The 20,749-nt window shown below is 42.3% G+C and overlaps 1 protein-coding gene across 2 annotated transcripts; it reads left to right on the top strand.

The window, feature by feature from the left end:
• Positions 1-728: 728 nt before the first annotated feature.
• On the top strand, positions 729-18,270 carry efemp1 (EGF containing fibulin extracellular matrix protein 1). Of its 2 annotated transcripts, none has more exons than XM_041050335.1 (11): positions 729-930; positions 1,546-1,649; positions 1,810-1,855; positions 2,049-2,318; positions 12,773-12,895; positions 13,033-13,152; positions 14,390-14,509; positions 14,656-14,775; positions 15,625-15,751; positions 15,838-16,030; positions 16,267-18,270. In XM_041050335.1, the coding sequence occupies exons 2-11, from the start codon at positions 1,569-1,571 to the stop codon at positions 16,426-16,428; spliced, it is 1,362 nt and encodes a 453-aa protein (XP_040906269.1). In that variant the 5' UTR covers positions 729-930; positions 1,546-1,568; the 3' UTR covers positions 16,429-18,270. The 2 variants fall into 2 exon arrangements, with proteins under 2 accessions (XP_040906269.1, XP_040906268.1); XM_041050334.1 differs by having other exon boundaries at positions 788-940.
• Positions 18,271-20,749: the final 2,479 nt, after the last annotated feature.

Raw genomic sequence — 20,749 nt, 5'->3', positions numbered from 1 at the left:
ACAAACACAATCACTTGCTGTCTCTTCACCCATGGGAAATCCAGGAAGCCATGCCAATTCCAGCAGATGTTCCTGAAGCGCAGGCATCTTGTAAACACCATGAAATGTATTAGAGGCTAATGTAGTGGTTGCTGACAGAGGCTTCAACACATGATTTGATTTAACCACCTGCTGCACACACATAAAGCACATATACCAAAGCACTGAAGTCTCTCACAGCTTGGTGGGGTCAATATGTTACAACCCCAAAAGTGACAGAGGAATATCTGTCAATAGAAACAGGCCAACAGTATGTAGAAATGCTGTCGGCCTCTAAAAATTAAAAGGGAGTATGGCTCCAGAGAACTTAGAGAACTATTACAAAATAATACAAAAATAAGGACAATATCATTCCAAACTCCTCATGGGAGTGTTTAAGGAAAAGAACACAGTGGATTCTAGGTTCAATGTTAACTGCATGTGAGACCAAAGCAGAGACACAGTGGAAAACTTAACTGTGTTTACTTTGGTTTTTTAGACTAATAACAGTATTTTTCTCGAGAATATCATGTGCAGCAGTCGAATCAGTTTAGAGTAAGTATGATATTCTGATAATCCTTTGATGAGCGCCTTACAAAAAAAAAAAAAAACTACTCATCAGTCTATAGAGGGAGCCACTGTAGTCTGCTGATCGCTCACTGCACCCCGGTGAGAGACAAACCCGGAGCTCAACCTGCCCGGTACACCGCCCCCAGCATGTTATACAGTACGAGCCGCATGTTCATCACAAGTGCTGCTTGCACTCCGACAACCACCTAACATCCACTGCACCGTCTGCAGGACAAAAACCATCCCGCTCCGCGCACACACTCGGATTTCCAACTAAACAAAACAGCAAAACAAAACCGGGGACGTTTTCTTCAGCACGCCAGCAGCGTTGGAGATCCGCAGGTAATCGCAGGTACGTCGCCAAGGCACCACAAAATGACAAAGCTACTGCACACCGCGCTGTGATCAGATAAGAGTGAAAACAATACACAGAAGGAGTGTGAATGTTGAAACAAGTGAGGAAAAAAAACAAACATCTGCGGTAGCACTTGTTTCTGATGTAGTTCGCTTGTCCGGTAACAAGTGTCAGTATCTTGAAACGAGGCCGTGATGAACAGGGCAGAAACATTTGATCGGCCACCTTGTTAAGTTGGACATGTGCAAATAGAGTTCTAATCAACACGACCTCTGCACGGCTGGTTAACTTGTTCATTTTTCCCGACGCTGACTGACACACAAGGGCATGTTTACGCACGATCTTTACGCGTATTACGCACTAATCCTTTTGGAGAAAAACAGCAGAAAGAAAAAAAAAAGCAAAACACTTCACTTAGTTGAAGTCGCAGATTTAGCTGGAGTGGTGCCAACGTAAACACCACGCCAGCAGCGGGAGACGTTGAGACTCGTTAAGCAATGCCATCAGTGATGTAATAACTGGTATTAAAGCGTGTAGGCTTGTCAAGCAAAAAAATGATCTTGCACGCTCCATCCAGTCGGTTCCTCTGCATCTCGTTACAGTGCTCCTCCGACGTTTGGCCGACATGCTGGGGATCTGTGTGTGCCTTTGTGCGGTTTTCACGCATGTCCTCTCTCAGGAGGCTGAGGAACCCATCTCCTACACGGTAAGTCAGCGACTTTTTTTTTTTTAACCCGTTCTGTCTTGTTTGAGATGCTGTATACTTTAATTTACTGATGGAAAACATATGCTGGTGTTTTTACTTTTTATATGTTTTTACAAAATGCGTGCCACTTCATGGTAGTGATTATCCTTGTCCTTCACAGTGCACAGAAGGGTATGAGTATGACCGAGTCAGAGAGCAGTGCAGAGGTGAGAGATGACAAATTGCCTTAAATGTTATCCATTTGTGCAGATTTTCATGCTTAATGAGTTTAATCCTGTCTTTATTTTTCATCTGTTTTTGCCCAATCTTATTCTTAGTTGTTAAAATAACACAGAAGTACAGAAAATGCCACATCTAATGTCTTTCCTTCTTTCTGTCACACTGTTTTCCTTGCATCAGATATTGACGAGTGTGCTTTGTTGAGTGATGCCTGCAAAGGAGGGATGCAGTGTATCAACCACTTTGGGGGATACCTCTGCCTCCCAAAGAGCGCCGTCATCTATATCAGTAAGGACGGCGAGCAGGTGCCGCTGCCGGACCCCGTCCCCCCTGTCCCACCGAGCCAGCCTCAGTTCACACAGGTGTTTCCTGGCCAGAGAGTCCCCCAGACCGGCCGGACCATCCGCTGTGCACCCGGATTCACTGCAGATGAGCAGAACCTCTGCAGAGGTGAGATCAGCTTCACCCTTTGTTCAGCTGTAAGACCAGATGAAGTACCATCATAATACCTTGAAAAAGTAGCCTTTCATTTTTTAGTGCTTTACACCAACACATGGAGACAGTTCCTCTTATCTCAGCAAGTGGTGTTGACAAGCTCCTGAGGAGGGAAACTGGACTCTGTCAGCAGGAGCAGAGGTGTAACCACAAAATACGATCTGCAAATGTAAAATGGATGGCAGCCACGCTCTCTACATAAAAAGTTATTTTATAAAAAATCTTCCAGAATATTAAAGATTAAACTTTTAGTCTTCATGTGGTTGCAGACTGCTGTGTGCTGCGGTATACTGGCAGAATTAAGAGGTGCTACTGAGAAGTGTTTTTAATCTCTTCAGTATCAGTAGTATTGCTTTTGTTGCACCTGGGCAGACGCAGTGCTACTGCCTGGAAGAATGTGTCTGAATGTGTCTGAATGCGTCTCTAGCAGAGCTACGTAGGCATTTGATAATTACTCGCTAATGACTTTAGAGCCTCGATAAGCAGCACTCCAAAGGTGAACTGTTCATCCATCTGTCTGACAGTCATCAACAGCTAAACCATGCGTAGCTGCCAGATGTGTTGCAAGCTTCTCGCTTTTTCTCTCTGTGATGTCATGTTTACTGAACTCTTTGGTAGCTCGCAGCATGATGTTTTTGGCCAGAGTTCACTTTCTTCCTAAAATATAAAAAAAAAAAACCCGTTCTTGTTTTGGGTTTTCAGGCCCTCTTTTCCGGGGGCAAATCAAGGAGATTTTATAACACTGTGGCAGGCTCTGTTCTCCATATATAGCCTTTAGACCTACAGTAAAGATTCCCTGGGCCTTGACAAGCTTGTGATTTTGGTAGCTGCACAGTACTGTGTGGGTGTGATCCTGTGTTTGAGCGAGACTCTTTGATCTTCTGAAATGGGGAGTGGTTTAAAGATTCATTCTTTGTCTCACCAACACACCCACCCACACATACACACACACACACACACACACACACACACACAATGGTGCCCAGATGTTCATAGCTTCACCTGAGGGACAGAATCTCTGATTTCAATCTCTCGTAACCTCTTACATCTTTTTGTTCATCATCTCTCTCTTAGTCTGCGAGCGATCGGGGGAGTTAATGTGGATACTCAGAGTTAGCCCTGTAAATGTAATGTGAGGCAAAGTGTATTAGCATACAGTACATGTGTTCAGTGGTTAGGAGCTCCTCTTGCCAAAGGCAGAGGCATGTGGTGAGTGGCTGTGTGGTGAGGCTTGCGGTCACAGAGCTCCAGTGAAAGTAACAAATTTGATTTTACACCTGGGGCAAAGGTATGTGTGAGGTGCTTTATGTGTTTCTGTGAATTGGAACCCAATTAGGTTTTATTAGAGTGTAAAACATGGCAGCATATCAGCTAAAGTTACCGCATAAGCGAGCTGGCATGGGTATAATACTTAGTCATTCACTGGTGTGCTGTTCCAGTGCATGGGCTAAACAAAGATAGGCTGTTGCTGTCAGTTTTATTGCTTTGAAATGACTGGAGCTTTAACTGGAAGGCATCTCGTGCCGTTATGTGGGTGTATATTTCTGCTGGTGGGGTGATATAATCTTTGTTTACATCAGTCTCCAGTTTCTCTGTCATTACCTTTAACTTGCTATAATGTTCCAATTGTTCTTGGGTGCAGAGTTGTCGTTTCTGTTTTTTTTTTGCTCCGTAGAAGCTGTTTTGCACAGCTACGTATCTTGCTAGCAAAGGAATTCCCATTAACTTTCAATGGGGGGAAACCTCAATGTATCAAATAGCGCTTACATCAGGCTCCTTCCCTGCTAACTCACCACTCTGTGCAGGAAACCTAGGGTGCCGAGTCAGGTAGGGCAAAGGGGAACATGAAAGGCTGACACTGACTAAATAACCACAGAAGTGCCGGAGCACTGACCAAGCCAGGTTGTACCAACGTCATGGGTTGTTCTGCTGCTGAGTTGCTTTGGTGATTTATTGCTGAGTGTGCGGCAGCAATAGCAGAGAGATCAGCTAAATGCTCTGCAAAAAAACGAAGCCAGTTTTCCAAAGCACAACTTAAAGTGTGAAAAAAAAAAACCCTTTCTAAAAAACAAATAGCAAAATAGCTTAAGTGCACTGTTCCTAATGCTGATTAAAACTAAAACAAACCACAAATTACATAATACACTTCACCCTTGTATTTTTCCTTTTAAATGTAACTTTAATATGCGTTCCCATGTGGATAACTATTGCAAATGGGTAATAAAGCCTTTGGCCCGGAGTGTGAACCCGAGCCTAAGTGTGTGTTGTTGTAGTGACACATAGGGGAAGCTGGCTCCCTACTCCAGCTCAGCCACACAGAGAAACTATGAAGCTTTACTGTAAGTGTGACAGCTTAATGATGCCCCACATTTCCATGACCTCCCCCACCCTCCAAAACATACACACACATACTTACTGTGTTTAGCACTGGGAGATGCCTACAAGTGGCTTGTTGTACTCTTATGCTTGCATATAAACTCTTATTTTCATCAGAGGTGAGATCACTTCCTCTTAGAAATGAAGGTTGTCCATCAAAAGTGGTCGAATCAGTCATTAAATCTGATGAAAAGTGGAAAGTAGTTATTTTATGATTCCCATTTATAGTTGAACATTATTTGAGAGTACACCCTCACATTTTAGAAACACAAACTTAACTGGACTTTCAGTGGCTTTGAGCATATAATGTTGGTCAAAGAGAATGATAAATATCATGTTTTACACTTTGTGGGTTCTGTTATTCTCCTTACAGGTCCTGAGTTTACATACTTTAGCTTCTGCCTATTTATTTTTCATGTCAAAATTAGACACTCATATGCTGCAGTATGGGACATGAAAGCACATGCCACTCCTGTTTACCTGTCTGGTTTCCTGAGGTCATGTAGGCCACATTACCACCTACATGCCTGACTAATTTCAGCTACGTCTGGATGCTCTTCACCTGCAGTTGCTGGAAATCTTTCCTAAGTATGTTCTATTAAGGCTGTTAAGCCCTCTGTGACAGAGAACTTGTGTACTTTTCCGAACAAGGCCGACTGCATGCAATAACATTTTTCCATGCAGATGCAATGCACTTGGGAGGAATATCTCTGGAATGTCAGTGGTGGTTGTTTTTTCCGTTTGCTCCCATCTTTTGTGATGGTAGGAATTACTCACCACCTTGACAGATAAGCATCGGATCGATCTGCGAGGAGCAGGAATGCAGAGAGCAGTACGAGCAGAGAGAGCCCGGTGGTTGCAAAGCACAACATGACGCTGCCAGCAGGCTTCATGATTTGACCTTTACAGTTTAAACTTTACAGCTCCACTTCTTGTTGTCTCATCCTGACATTTGCATTTGAAGAAACAAGCCCCAGAGACCAGTCTTTGCCATTCCACAGACGATCTAAAACGAGGATACACAGAGAGCGATAACAGTTTTTCAGGAAATTCCTTCAGATGTTATCCTGTTCATGTTTGTTTCTCCCAAACATCCATCAAAGATAAGCAACACAGATTTAGAAAATCTGTGCCTAAGACTTCAACGCTGAGGTGAACGTGATACAAAACATACAGGATGTTTGATTAAAACATTCTGCAATGATTTTATTGCTCGACAGGAGGAAGTGGGATCAAACAGAAAGCCTCTGCTTGATGAAAACTGACCCACTTTGTTTAGGGTTACTTAAACAAAAAGACACCTGAGACAAACCTTTGTGCCTTTTCAACCCTCCTATTACCATCTAAGCCCTTTTCTTCCACCTGTTCTCAGACTGATGATTTGCACTGTCCTGCATCAGTGTGTCTTTGCTGTGCGATTGTCCCGGTGCCTTGTGATTTTACTGCCCAGCTCATTGCACCTGTTACACTGAAGCTTCAGCTGTAACAACTGATGTTTCATCTTTGAGCCTGTGAATTGTAGATTGGTTGACAGTGTTGTTTGGTTTGTTGGCTCACCACTTTGGTTCAGATTGAAATATCTCAACATCGGTTTGTTGTCGAGACGAAATGTTTGGATGTATTGCTGTGAAATTTTTGGCATTCAAGATGAATTGAATGAACAATCCTTCGATATTTCCAACAGCCTCAGTTATACTTTGTGTTTAATGTTTGTTAGCAAATGTTAGCATGTTAACATGCTAAACTAAGAAATTGAACGTAGTAAACTATATATCTGCGGTGACTGAGTATTGTCATTGTGAGAATCTTAGTATGTTGATGTTATTATGTAGCTCAGTGCACCACTGTGCCTAAGGACAGCCTCACAGAACCACTAGCATGGCTGTAAACTCTTAATATTGTTCGCAAATGAATGTTCCCTGACGTTCACTAAAACAGGGTTGCCATTACACAGTTTGTCCACCAGAGGGCACTGACAAGTTTATTTTTTTAACTGTAGAATATCCTGCTCGGTATCTTGGTCAAAATTCTTTAACAAGCAAAACGAGGGGTTTCTCATCATGATTATGTTTTGCCTTTATGTTAAAAGACCGGCCGATAAATCATTACAATCTTTAAAGAAGTTACCGATATCAGCATCTGCCTCAGACATCCAGTATTGGTCATGTTTTAAAGTCAGTGCTAGTTAATCAACATTGCTGAGATTTCTGGCTTTCAAAACACTTTCCATTTGTAAACTATGCCAGAACCCTGTGGATGTCGCAACTCCTCAGTTGCTGATAAAAAAGAATCAAATACTTTAATGCTCTTTTAATTACTGGACGTATTTTGACATCTGTGTCTCCATGACAATATGTTTGTAATCTCTTGATTTTAGAAACCTAGAAATGAAAACTAAAACAACTACAACTTCAGCAATAACATCCTCAAACAAAATCAACACATTACATGAGGAATCTTAAAATAAATTTCAGAGAATGACTTCTAGCCCTTCCTGCTTTTTGAGGGACATCATCAGCCTCCTGCCAGAAGGGACTAGAGTGTCTTTCAGTCCGTCCTGCAGGCAGTCCCTCTTTTGGCTTGTGCAGTGTTGCTGTACAGTGGGCTGTTATTGCATGCGGTTTGCTGCTGGCTTCTCTCTGCCATCACATCAATGATGGCAAGGAGAAGCAAGAGGGAAGCAGCTTTGTCCTGCCTCCTCGGTGTAAGCGCTTAATGTTGTTGTTGTTATTCTCCCGGAGGTCGGTGCCTGTCCAAAGGCCAGCTGCTTCCTCCTCTGATGTGCTTACATGTGTTGATCTTTCCGTTTACCTCATGATGGAAAGGGACGCGGTGCTGCTATAAATCACTGTTGCACTCAGCTGGGTGACACTCGCACAATCTGTGTTTCTCACACTCTTTCTCTTGATTCTTGCTATCGCAGTGGTATTTTGACCATATTCTCAGTGTCCGCGTTTACTGGTTTCATTCCTTCCATGCCGCAAATTTTCTGAGAAGGCTGTAAATGGCTACAGCCTGACTATCGACATGTCGGGTGGGCAGAGTGATTGATCTCCTTCACGTTGAATAGCAGGAGAGCTGCTCTGCACTTCTTTTTTTGTAGACATTTTCAGAGTAACAGGAAGGATTATTATCAGTTGGGAATGTAGCTGGCACACCGGACGGATTTTCAAGAACGTCAAGACTCTGCCTGACCTTTAGAAGAGTGTGGAACAAACTCACAAATCAGTTAGTAAGTGTCAACATGACTAAAACTCCTGTTCCTCCCGAACAATGAGAGTGATGAGAGGGGAATCTTGGGAGTGGTGCGAATAGCCGGAGCATGGAAATATTTCATGCCCTAATACGGATGGAAATACACGGAATATAAAGTTTGAGTGTCTTGAATTCTTTGATTTCTTATCTGCTTTGTGTTTGGACTTGCATTGAAAGGGAAGCACTGCCACTCCCATTTGTCCTGAGGTCGTCTTCAAGCCAGTGATAGCTGCATTTCACACTGCATTGCAGAGAATTATACACAAATGAAAAAACGTGCAGCGCAGTGTTTGCCAGGAGGGGTGATATTAAGGTGTTTGAGGTTAAGCAAAACCAAACACTCAGAGGCTGGTGTATGACATGCTGATAAATTTTGACGCTGTGAAATTTTATGGGCTATTAACATTGCACATCTTGCCCCCTGCTTTCCCAAAGATTGAATTATCCAATAATCAGAGGGAAACAGAGATGCTGTCCAACAGCAGGATGGCTCCAACTGTTCTTTGGAACAGCTCCTGCTTTCCATTGCAGTGGTTCAGTGAAAACAAGACTAAATGCTCTCAAGTGATAATTACAACAAGCCCTATCATGTCAGTGTAAATCTGGAGCAAATAACACATTGTTCTGAATTCAGGCCAAACAATTTTTAGTCCCCGTTTTGGACAAACATGTTTTTTTGGGGGGGGGGGTTTTCTCCATGCATATGCACGCACTACCAGAAATGTGCACACACATCACACATGCATCTCCTCATAGTGTGTCAGTCCTTTCTGTAAAACATAAACTCTGCAAAAAAAAAAGCCATTTAATGTTGGAGCACCTCAAACAGGACCTCTGATACACACACCCACTCACCCGTACACGCACACTCACATTCTTTGAGCTGCCGCCACCCGTTACTCCCCCAGCTCCCGCAAGGCATTTAGAATTAATCTCCCTGAAAAGCAAGGAGTTTTTTAACTCTGACATCACGTATGCACACACGGCTGTAAATCTAACTTCAAATCTTAAAAAGCCCTTTTTAAAAAAAAAAAAGAAAAGCCTCCACCCTTTCTCCTCATTCTTCCCTTCTACTCCACATCTTCCACTCTGCTGCTGGACAGCCTTGTCTTTCTCTGTGATGTTACAGCACGCTCGCTCTTTCAAGAAACATGTCATCTGAATCGTCACAGTCACTTGTAAGTTGTGTTAATTTTTTTTTGGGGGGGGGGGCTGACCTCAGAGAACAGTCACTTCTCCCCACATGCAAGACATCATCACATTTGGTGGCTTGTTGCAGTAAAATCTGTTTTCCTGTGTAAACTATATGGACTGTAGGCCTACTGCATGTGGTAAGCTGTGGAGACTTTATGGGACCTAAGAGCCAGCACCCCCACCCAACACACACACACACACACACTTGCATGGACACACTTTTGCGTAGCTTGTGTAACTTTGTATTGGCAGCTTCTTAAAAGTTTAGTGACAAAGTAGCAGTTACCACAAGATATTCCCGTGAATGAACCTTTGGATTGCATTCAGCACATATGCTTTTATTTAGAGCTCTCCAAGCGTTCGTGAAGGGAGTGAGGATGACTCGGACTTTTCTGTACACACAACTTCTTGGGAAGCATTGCTCCCTTTAAACAGTTTACAGTCATGTGCAGTTACTCCTTTCTCTAACAGTTCATGGTTTCTACACCTCACGCAGGAGAGTGTTGGAACATGATTCGGCCACAGATGTCTGCCCACTGCACCAGCGACACCTTGTATAAAGATTCATTCAGCCTCCCAGGTAGCCAAGACCACTCTGCCCAACAGCGGTATAAATGCTGTTGAGTTCATGCCAGGTAATTCAAAATCATTCCAAGTCCACCTGATTTAATTCTGGTTGGCAACAATGACCTAAAAAGAGAGAAAATGCCGCTATAAGGAACAGATTCGTAGCCCAAGTCTTGAGGCCATATGTGGACCCACTTTGGCTCAGATTTCGTCCTGAATTCAGTCTGAACAAAGTCAAGTGCAATCAGTCAGACTCTGCTGCCTGTCTGAGCTGACACTAATCTTGTCCAAGAACGTAAAAGCTTAAACCAATGGATTGTCCACTGACTGTCCGTTTGTCCACTATTTTGGTTTATGTCGTATAATACCTGCAAACGTGACATTCCCAGTTGCTTGTGTATAGTGCTAATTGGCAAATGTTAACATGCTAAACTAAAGTGGTAAACACTGTAAACATTTCTGTCGCCAAAACTGTAACAATTCACTGGCATGATTTTTGTTTTCTGTTTTTTGGCACTGCAACAGAATCAACACTTCGTTTTAGCAGGAGTCTCACTCAGACTTGTGTTGTCTGAGTCTACAGCCAGAGGGCAAGGCATTTCCAGTCCCAGTGAATCACCAAATACCTCCAGAAAGTAGGCGTGGTTGTGATTCACAGGGACTTGATCCCGACTTCTGACTGTTGCTATCTCCTGTCTAACTATTTGTTGATATTCATTCAAATATTTGCTTATACAGTACCAACAATATACCGTATTTGCACGATACACACCACATGGGGAAATCTGAAATCTCCACATCCAGACTAGGTGGATCTCTTGACCTTAGAGGCTAAATCTGGATGCTGCAGGTCCACCACCAGCAGGGACAGAACCCCTCTAATGCACTAGGGATGTTTCTAAGAGCCATGTAATCAAGCCTTTCGGCTGTTGCAATTGGGTTAGTGTGCCACAATAGGATACTGCTATGATCCAAGCATTTGGTTTCTCACTGACACTTGGTGCTGGTTAAAGGATGCACTTTCCCACATGCCTTTCAAGCCACATCAGGGCATAGGTTCTCTAGAACAGCACTGCTTTTATCTTTGTCCTTTACAAAGCGGGTCAGTGAGCAACAAGGCTTGTCTGGGCATTCCTCCTTCTGTGTAATTCGCACCTGTTGTTTCTCAGGTGCACCTTTAGATAAGCCTTGGTTTTGTTTCTAATGTACTGAGTTCATCTTATCACTGTGCCCCCGTAGAGGAGAGCACACTGTATCCTCTCTTCCCTTTCCTTCCTTTAAGGTTTCAAGACAACTCACCTTCTGTGCACCTTTTGTTTCATGGGGTCTTCCACAGCAAATCATGCCAAGTTCTCACCGGCTCTAGTCCCACTGGAGGGTAGATGCTGTGGGACTGGCATCTGAGGCACTCAGAGAAGGTCATGATCCCTTTCAGCTGAGACCATGCCACATGAAACATTTCTAGGGGGGGATATCATTTGAAAGATATCAGTGCATCTGCAAGTTGGGCTTTTACGTGTTTGATATTAGTGTGTTTTCTGTGAAAATGGGCTCCATAATCATGTTACTCTTTGTCTCTTTTGCACTGCATCTAAAATCTGCAGCATAGGAATAAGGGCAGTACGTGAATGTGTAGAGACAGAGCGAAGCTTCAAGTTTTCCAGCCTTCCTCCAGTCAGGTTCTTCTGATTATTGTTAGGCTGCACACGTGTCAAATCACAATGCAGTAATAGTACCCTCCTCCTTACCTCTGTGTGTGTGTGTGTGTCGGGGGGTATTAAGGATAACTGTCTGTCATGCTCTTAAACTGATGCCCACTGGCTGTCTGCATATGATGGGTTGTGTCAGACCACCCAAGAGGACTGCTGGTGGACCTACAGGGATGAGAGAAGAATATACAGTATGGTTGTATTTGTAGTGTGTGTGTGTGTGTGAGAAAGAGAGAAAAGATAGAAGCTCAGAAAAAACACAAGTGAGGGGGTTATAGTGAGAAAATCCTTTTTTTTTTTTTAAACAGACTGTGGCTCCAAACAAACCAAAATGGAGAACCTGTTTATAGGATCAACATAATAAGAGAATCTTCCTTCTGCTGTGTCCTGAATTTTAGCCCCAAGCTGGAAAATTCAACTGTGACTGAAAACTTAACCAGTAACATAAGGGGAAAAAAGAGGAGGTTTATCCCATTATTAAAACACTGACAGAATCTCTTACTGCTGATTGTATGTACAGTACCATTAATCTCAAACATTCTGGTCCTAACTTTAAAATCTGAGTTGGCAGCTTTTGAGTTTACACTTCTGAAATCATGTTTATCATTAAGTTAGTCATTGGTAAATCTGCAAAGTTGTTTACAGTATAGACATTTTACACTGCAGTAAAAAATAGTTTGAATTGATTTGGGAAATGGAGCATCTTTCTGGCAATAGCTTTGTGTTTTTAAGCCTCTTATACTAACATCAGACTACTCCTTATCATGTTATATAACTTATTAATGATGGGTTGAGAGATAGAAAGTGAATGCGTTTGGATTTGTGTGTGCTTTTGGCTTGATGGATGCCTGTTGAGAGAGCGAGACGTTATGGTAGAAAGCACATGACTTATCAGTTGAGCTCTTTCTCCCTCTTTCAGTCACACACACACACACACACACACACACACACACACACAAATACAAACTTCCCCCTTCAAAAAGCTGTCCTGTTAGCAGAAGATATGATCTGTGTTTTTCCCCTTCACCCTCAGCTGCTAAATAAAAGCCCTCTTTATTTAATCGCCCGCTCTCTGTGTGAACATGTGTGTTTATGCCCACGTGTGTGATGTGATGGTGTCAGTGATCACAGATTTTTCTCTGTTGAAAACAGTTCACACATCACAGATCACAGAGTGCATACAGTCCAGACATGTTGCTTTGCTTTGTCTGCCACGTGTTCCTGCATACATACAGTAGTGTAGTTAAGTAGTTAAGTTTGTGTAGCTTCCTCTCAGTGTCTGAGAGTGTACCTGTGTGTTTATTGCAGACATAGATGAGTGTGCGACAGGTCGACACACTTGCGGGCCTGAACAGATGTGCTATAACACCAGAGGCTCCTATACCTGCCAGTGTCCTACAGGCTACCAGAGGAACGGAGACCACTGTGTAGGTGAGTCACTGTTGTTCACAGACACACAAAACACACTCTTTCTAAAAAAAAAAAAAAAAAAGTTTTTTTGTGATGTATCTTACTGCCCATGTCTCTTTGGCTCCCCTGTACATGTTTGTGTTTGTGTTTTCCGGCAGACAGAGACGAGTGTGCCATGACCCACTACTGCATGCACAGATGTGTGAACACCCAGGGCTCGTACTACTGTGAGTGCAACACGGGTCACAAGTTGGCTAGCAACAACCACAGCTGTGTTGGTAAGTCGCTGGTAAGAGCCATGTGGACTCATGTGTGAGTGTGTGTTGAATGAATTATAATAACATCTCGCTTCGATGCTTTGTTACTCAGAAGCAGCCTGTCAGACATTTTGTGTTGCAGCGTGTATCCACCTAACCTTCCCTGTTGCCAGGCTGACATTTAATAGCTTTATGTACCTGTTGCTACTTGCATGCTCAATGCAAATGGCAAGCGCGTATAATAATAATAATCATAATTACCTTCATTTACGTTTCACTTTCTAAAAACTGTGTTTACAGAGTGCTTTACTGGAAACACAAGTAGAGCAAAACCACAGACTAGGCCAAGAGAGAATTAAGTGTGTGCAGTACATGATGAAACATAATAACATGAAAAAAGTAAACAAAAGACTATTAGCAAGTATAGTTAATGAAAATGCATGAATAAAAGTGTTATTAAATAAAGTAGCAGTTAGATGTAAAGAGGTGTGGTGTAATACATCAATGTGCAATAACCCAGTTATTAGTGTGCAATATTTGTGTACTATAGTCACTCAACTCAACAATCTCCATCTCATATTTATTTATTTATGTAGGTATATTTTTTAATTTTTTTACAGCAGCTATTTTCTTGTCTCATAGTTATTCTACCTTATTTAAATCTTGTTCTGGCCATATTGGCCTCTTACTTATATCTCACTTTCACTTATTGTACTGTATCCCTGCTGTTGCTAAATGCAATTTCCCCACTGAGGGACTAATAAAGGATTCTCTTATCTTATCTTATCTTATCTTATCTTAATACACAGCAGAGGATGTGATCTCAAACGTTTACTGTGTTTCTCAGTATGCAGATATTTTGAGATCAGGAATGACTCTAACAAAACAAGTGGTGCACATGCTGTTGCTTTGAATGCCTGGAGGCTCAGAGATATCATGAGATTGACCATGCAACCTGAACCCACACAGCAAATCTCCTGCTGAAGTCTAAGGAGGTTATTGAAAATGTGCTGTGATAGAGAGCTGTTTATCTCTCAAACATATTTAGAAATCCATCAAAACTCTTGACTGGTTCCCAGCTATGCTGAAACATGTATATGTGTGTTTGTGCTGAATGTGAACAAATTGTATTTGTGTGTGTGCATCTCTCTGCCTCCCTTTGACCTGTAGTGGGTTTCAGTTTCCCTACAGGAAATACAATGTGCCAGTTATGATCTTTACTATATCCATATATGTAAAACACCTGCTTTTGTTCCAGATGTGAATGAGTGTGACGTGCAGAGTCCCTGTCAGCACCACTGCTATAACCTGATTGGCTCTTTCCTCTGCCAGTGTGATCAGGGCTACGAGCTGGCGCAAGACATGGTCTCCTGCCAAGGTGGACACACATACATGGAACACATACAGAAACACACAGACTCTTTATAGTAGCAGATAAGTGCATGTTTGTAAAAAAACCATCACATTCCCACTGCCTTATACTCTATTATCTGTGTTTGTGTGTGTGTGCATATTTTTGTACAGATGTTGATGAATGCAGCTTCTCCAGCTACATGTGTCAGTACCAGTGTATTAACAGCCCAGGAAGTTACTCCTGCGAGTGTCCAGATGGATATCAGCTCCAGGGAAACAGGTTGTGTCAAGGTACTGCAGTCCTCCTTTTTTTCTCTCCCTTTTCCTTCTATCAGTCTTTTTTTGTCCCTTCTTAGTTTATTTATTTATCCATCTTCCCCTCCTTTTTTGTTTTCACTCACAACAAAGTTCCCAAGCGGGTCATCCTCTCTCCCTTCCTTCCTGCTCTTCCTGAACTCTTTGAAGATAATTGTTAAGGGAAACTTGATCATTCGTGCTATCATCCACTATTCTACCTCTTAGGCAGGAATGAAACCCGCTCTCAACCAGTACTGTCATGGAAAGAATGCAGAGGTTGGGCAACACAAACACAGCAACTTTGTGTTGTCCTGCTAAGCCACCTCTGTGAATTTATATGCATGATGTTGGTTTCTTGAAGTGGATTTATTTGAAGCTCCGGCGCTCTCTCAAAGGGTGAGCTGTTATTTTTTCCTCTCTCCCTCGGTCAGGTGCAGGCTTTATAGGGGGAGCCATGAATCCGGCCTGTTGTGTCAGGGGGACCTTTTAGTGATGAATCCAGGTTGCTGTGCCAGAAATAGCCCTGTGGTTTGGGGCATGTTTTGATGGGGCTATTTTCATGGTGTTGCAGGGAGAGAGCTGCAGTTATGCCTGTGTGGGGTTGCATCAGGGGCTTCCCTCTTCTGTTTCCTTCTATCTTCACAGCAGCTGGAAATACAGCTACAACCCTGAAACACCATTCCCAATGTTCTGAACTTTGTGTTTTCGCAGCTCAGGTTCATGAAGCGTGTAGAGTTTGTGTGTGTTTTGGAAGTAGGGGATACTAGCTTTGTCATCCAGCTATTTTTGACTATTCAGTACTTTTCTCTCTCTCTCTCTCTTTGTCACTCTGCCAATCACCAGACATAAATGAATGTGAGACGGGGACCCATAACTGCCAAGATGATGAAATGTGCTGGAACTATTACGGAGGCTTCCGCTGCTATCCCAGAAACCCCTGCGAGGGGCCTTATACCAAAACCTCTGAAAAGTCAGTAAACATCATCCATTTCTTTTGTTTCAGTATCGTAAGTGTGGCCAGTTTCACAGAGATTGTTGTAATTGTTGTGTTTGCAGTCGCTGTATCTGCCGTTCTCAGGCTGAGTGCCAGGGTCTCCCACCATCAATTGTCTATAAATACATGAGCATCCAGGCAGACCGGACTGTGCCAGCGGACATTTTCCAGATTCAGGCCACCAACATCTACGCCAACACACACAACACCTTCAGGATCAAAGCTGGGAATGAGGGAGGAGAGTTTTTCCTGCGGGTAAGATTCAATGCGAATCATTTGGGGGAGGGTGTAACAGGTGATAATCAGCTAATGAAATGTTAAACTGCTGGTGTGATGATGCTCTCAAAATCTGTAGTTTAAAGCTAATAATAACCCATTTTCATGCTGTTATTATCACCCTGACTCCATCTTGTAACTCAACCTGATATTTTATCAACATATGGCACCTGTAGGACAGTAAATACAATTGTGATCGATTATGTTTTTTGCAGCGTTCCAGCAATGTGAGTGCCATGCTGGTGCTAACCAAGCCTCTGTCAGGCCCCAAGGAGTACGTTGTGGACCTGGAGATGATCACTCACCATCTGACCATGAACTACCGCTCCAGCTCACTGCTGCGGCTCACCATCATAGTTGGGCCCTACGCTTTCTGAGCACCGCAATTCCCAGCAGCCCACATAAGTCTGGTTCAGCAAACATAGCAGCGTAGCACAGCAGATGCCTGTATCAGCATAAAATACTGTACATTTTCATACACTACATGCATACAACATATAACATAGGCTGTCCCAGACTCATACATCAGCACAGCAGTTCCAATAGGCTTGCTCAAGACAGACCAGTCCATGCTGTAATGTGACCACTGGGCATCTTTTTCTCTCAAGGTGCTGGGAAGCATTGTGATGGAAGGTGTTAAGTGTACTGAAGGATCAGACACTGTGTTTCAACAACAGCACTAAAACATTTTTCATCTTTAAAGTTGAAACATTTCGGGGTCCAAGTGCCTGAAGTGGATGTAAGAAAGATGCTGTATGCAGCATTTTCACCTGCAGTGGTTGTTTGCTACTTCTATATTAAACACAATTGGGGAACAGAGGAGTGGCACTCAGGAAAAGAGGCCTAGTGGACACACATCCTAACTGTGATGAATTTTTGATGCAGCTGTACCTACATTAATCACTTTGTTCAAACCAGAACAGCTTACAATAACCAATTTGTGCATCAGTGAAGCACTCTGTTAAGAAAGAGAAGAAAGAGAGAGAAATCATATTTTCTATATTAATGTACATGACAAATATCCAGTATGAGCATTGTCTGAAACAAAAGTAATTTGTAAATCACAGCTTTTGTTGATAAATGTTGTAGGGGTTAGTACTGCTGCGCCACGCTATTCGTGCAAGTTTCTGTATAGTTTTACTCATGAGTAATAATTTCCAGAAAAGTCCAGAACAGTTCAGAAGTGTAAAGGGAGGGAATGTGCCTGTGAGTTGAGAGAGTGCTAAACTTTGTATGACAACAGGCTTCATGCTCGTAGACTTTACTCACAGGAGTTAAGTCATGTACATACCTAGGTAACAAATCTGTGTGTATATGTGTGTGTGTGGGGGGATGTTTGTGTGAGTGTGTGGGGATGTTTGTGTGAGTGTGTGAGAGTGTATGTGTGTGTGTGCCTGACTTTGTTTTTGCATGCAAGCAAGTGAAAGTGTTAAACACAGAGGGAGAGAAAGGGAAAGAGTGAGAAAGAGCTTGTTCTCTGCCCCAGGTTCAGTGGATGTGGTTGAGCTGTTTATGCGTTTCTTTGATGCCATCCTAACAGCCCTCGGTCACAGAGGCAATAACAGAGACTTTTGAACTTGAGAACACGCGCAGGAAATGACGGCTTTCATAATACACCTTGGCCAATTGACCGCTCATTGGTGCCACAGTGATTCTCCAGAGGAACAGCTGGGCTTTCTAATGTCGGTCCCAGTCAAGAAGTCACACTGGCACCAGGCTGCCTTGCGTGATAAAGATAATTACAGCGCTTTGCCACGTAGCTGGTTCATGTGTGAAACGCGGGATTATTAAAGTGTTAATACGATGCCACCACACTTTTGGCAGGATGAGGAATCTTTCACTACCTGCTTTGCCTTTCGTGACTCCACGTGCCTGCTCTGGCTTATTGCTGAAACACTGTACACTGTAGACGCACTGCACTGAAAACCACAATGAAAACCAGCACATTGTCACCACTCTAAGTAAGTTAGAAAGTTATCCATCTTTGTCTGGAAGTCTTTTATGTGGTTTCAGCAGTGATCATGCCATAGTGCCTTAGAGGTATAAACACAAAAAAATTTAACCTTAATCAGTCATGCTGTCAAGACTGTTAATCATCAAAATGCCTTAATGTTTTTCTCTTCTATTTAAAGTATATTTTGACATATGTATCTTATATTGATTGTACTCTGAAGAGCAAAATTTAAATTGTTTAAATAAAATATGATGGATAAATGGGACTCAGTGTTGCTGTTTTTTGTACATCCAGCAGAACAGAGAAACTTTGAAAGTGTGTGAAAACTGATCGTAAGAAATGCTGCGTGCCTGTACCAAAGAGAACAAGATCTGACTTCACATACAGTGTAATGGAAAGTGCAGTGGTGGTGTGAAATGCTCCACTGCTCTTCTCATGCTTTTGGGAAAACGTGAGGATGATTTCATCTGAATGTAACAATGATAAATTCAGTGAACATTATGCTCTGGCCATGATATCTATCTTATTTAAAGAGATCCAGAGGGGATATAGTAATATAGTATGTTGAGTCAATGTGTGCTGAGGGACAAATATGATGTCTGTACACACACACATACACACACACATATTTAGATCTGAAATTGGTTGGGAGTGGTTTTATGGTAAGTTGTTACTCAATCATTCTGCTGTCTAGAGCTTTAGTCAGAGCAGCGCTGGGACGTGTAAGATGATACATGATGTGTCATTGTTCCCCTAACCCCATCTTCAGCTCCCCGCTCACTGGAGCTGTGTTTTTGCTGTCCGTGCATGATTCAAGCCCCAGGAGAAAACATTGCTCACCCACTTTTTCTGTGACTCAACCAAGCGCTGAACTTCTTAAGAAGAGCAACATTTTCAGGTTCTTGTTCTTGATTAATATTCCACTCAGAGTAACAGTGAAGATAACTTAACCTCCCCGCATATAGCTGGACATTTCATTTATCACTGTTAGATTTATTAAATAGATCAAAGCCCATCCATTGGCCCGAGATCACAGAAAGGAAAAAAAAAATCTTGAAAGTTCAGTGAGTTGGATGTTTGTTGCCCTCTGTCATCTCCTCACTACAGTATCCCAGTGAGGCAATAACTGTCCTGTCTCTATTTCTTAGTTTTTATACTCTGAACTTGCCTGGGGTCAGATTTTTGAGTATTGTTCCACTAAAAATTCATGTATCACTGCTGAGTGTCAAATTTGTCCAAAAGCATGTGGATGTATCAGTATCAAGGGATGTTTTGTAACATCATCAATCAGTGAAGATGACAGGCTGGTTGAGGTTTGTGGATCGCTCGATGCCATGCCTCCTCACAAGGCATCAGTAAACATACTTTCTACCTCTGTATAGTATCTGGAGGCCAGGCTGTTTGTTCCATTTAGGGGAGAAACGCAGTACACTTGCATTAAAAATACCTACAGTATCAGATTCATTACAAACAGGGCCAGATGAACCCCTAAGGAGACCTTTGATGCCCTGCTGTTTCCCCCATTTATACTCTGTGTGTAATTCTGAATTAGTGATGCTGCTTGTAACTTTTGTTTGTATTGTATTCTTGTATTTTCAGTGTTTCTCACCAAAATGCATTGTGTGTATCCTTGAGGCCTAACAAACACAGTGAGTATATTCTCCTCCTTATAAAATTCTTGCAAAGCTGTTTTCAATATATTTTATATCATGCATTGTTTTCATTTAAGTTTGCTTGCTGGCAGTCTTCCTCTCCTTTGCTGGAACATTTGTATGTTTCTTTCATTGTTACCGCCACCAACTACTGATCAGTGATATAGTGTGAAACTGGCAGCAGGAATGTATATTGCATTGCCTGTTTGCTCATGTGCATGCATGTTTCCATATGCATGTGAATGATACAAAAAAAAAAATGGGGACCTCTCATAAAAACACTGATCCATAGCGCTACTAGTGGTCAAAAATTCCACAGGGTACCTTTAAAGGCAAACTTCAAGTGATCAAGTATTGCCCCTCTAAAGCAGCTCAGGTGTTAGTCATCTTTAGTGCATCCTACATTTCTCATTATTCCATTGTTAACTGCCCCATCTTAAAGCTAAATGCCCCCAGCTGATAACACAGGTTTTCTATAAAGTATTTGAACTCTCAAGATAACCCTAAAGACATATTCAGGGTAGTTTTCTTCTTTAAACAATAATGGTTATAGAAACACCTTTTAACTCAGGCCCCTCCACAATACAGGGCCTCAAGGTTAGCGAGGCCTTGTAGACTCCAGTGAACCTGGGATTTTGGGCAGTTTTTGTCCTCTTGGTGTTCCAAATTTGAAACCAAGAAGATAAAATCCCTTAACTTTTATTGAGTCATTGCCTTATTTAGGATTCCCACCAAACAGTTCCTAAAGGGAAACATAAAAAAACTACCACTAATAAGATGATGAAACAGTGTTTAAGGTACAGCAGAACCACATTAACTTAGATATCCACTGGTTTCAGAGTCATCCAGGTTCTAAGGGGTCTAAATCACATAAATGTTGTTAAATCTCAAGTGATTAGTCACTTCTCGCCAGGAAATCACTCACAATCACTTCATAGTGCGCAGTTACTTTATGTTGTCTCCAGTCTGTCTTGAGCTCTTTAGAGTGGGAGTCAAGGAGAGAGGTAAGAGGTGTTTTAATGGTAAAAGAGAGTGAGTGAGTGCATGAGGAGGTGAGAAATGAGTAGTTTATTGGATGGCATTTGAGATCGG

The sequence above is a fragment of the Toxotes jaculatrix genome, chromosome 11 (genome assembly GCF_017976425.1).
Source record: "Toxotes jaculatrix isolate fToxJac2 chromosome 11, fToxJac2.pri, whole genome shotgun sequence".
Classification (NCBI taxonomy): Eukaryota; Metazoa; Chordata; class Actinopteri; family Toxotidae; genus Toxotes; species Toxotes jaculatrix.
This window is presented reverse-complemented; position numbering and strand designations above follow the sequence as displayed.

Bases quoted from the DNA above. Each gene is read 5' to 3' on its own strand.
- efemp1 (XM_041050335.1), top strand. From the start codon at position 1,569: ATGCTGGGGATCTGTGTGTGCCTTTGTGCGGTTTTCACGCATGTCCTC. The intron at 2,319-12,772 runs GTGAGATCAGCT...TGTTTATTGCAG, and splicing joins TGAGCAGAACCTCTGCAGAG to ACATAGATGAGTGTGCGACA. The intron at 14,776-15,624 runs GTACTGCAGTCC...GCCAATCACCAG, and splicing joins GGGAAACAGGTTGTGTCAAG to ACATAAATGAATGTGAGACG.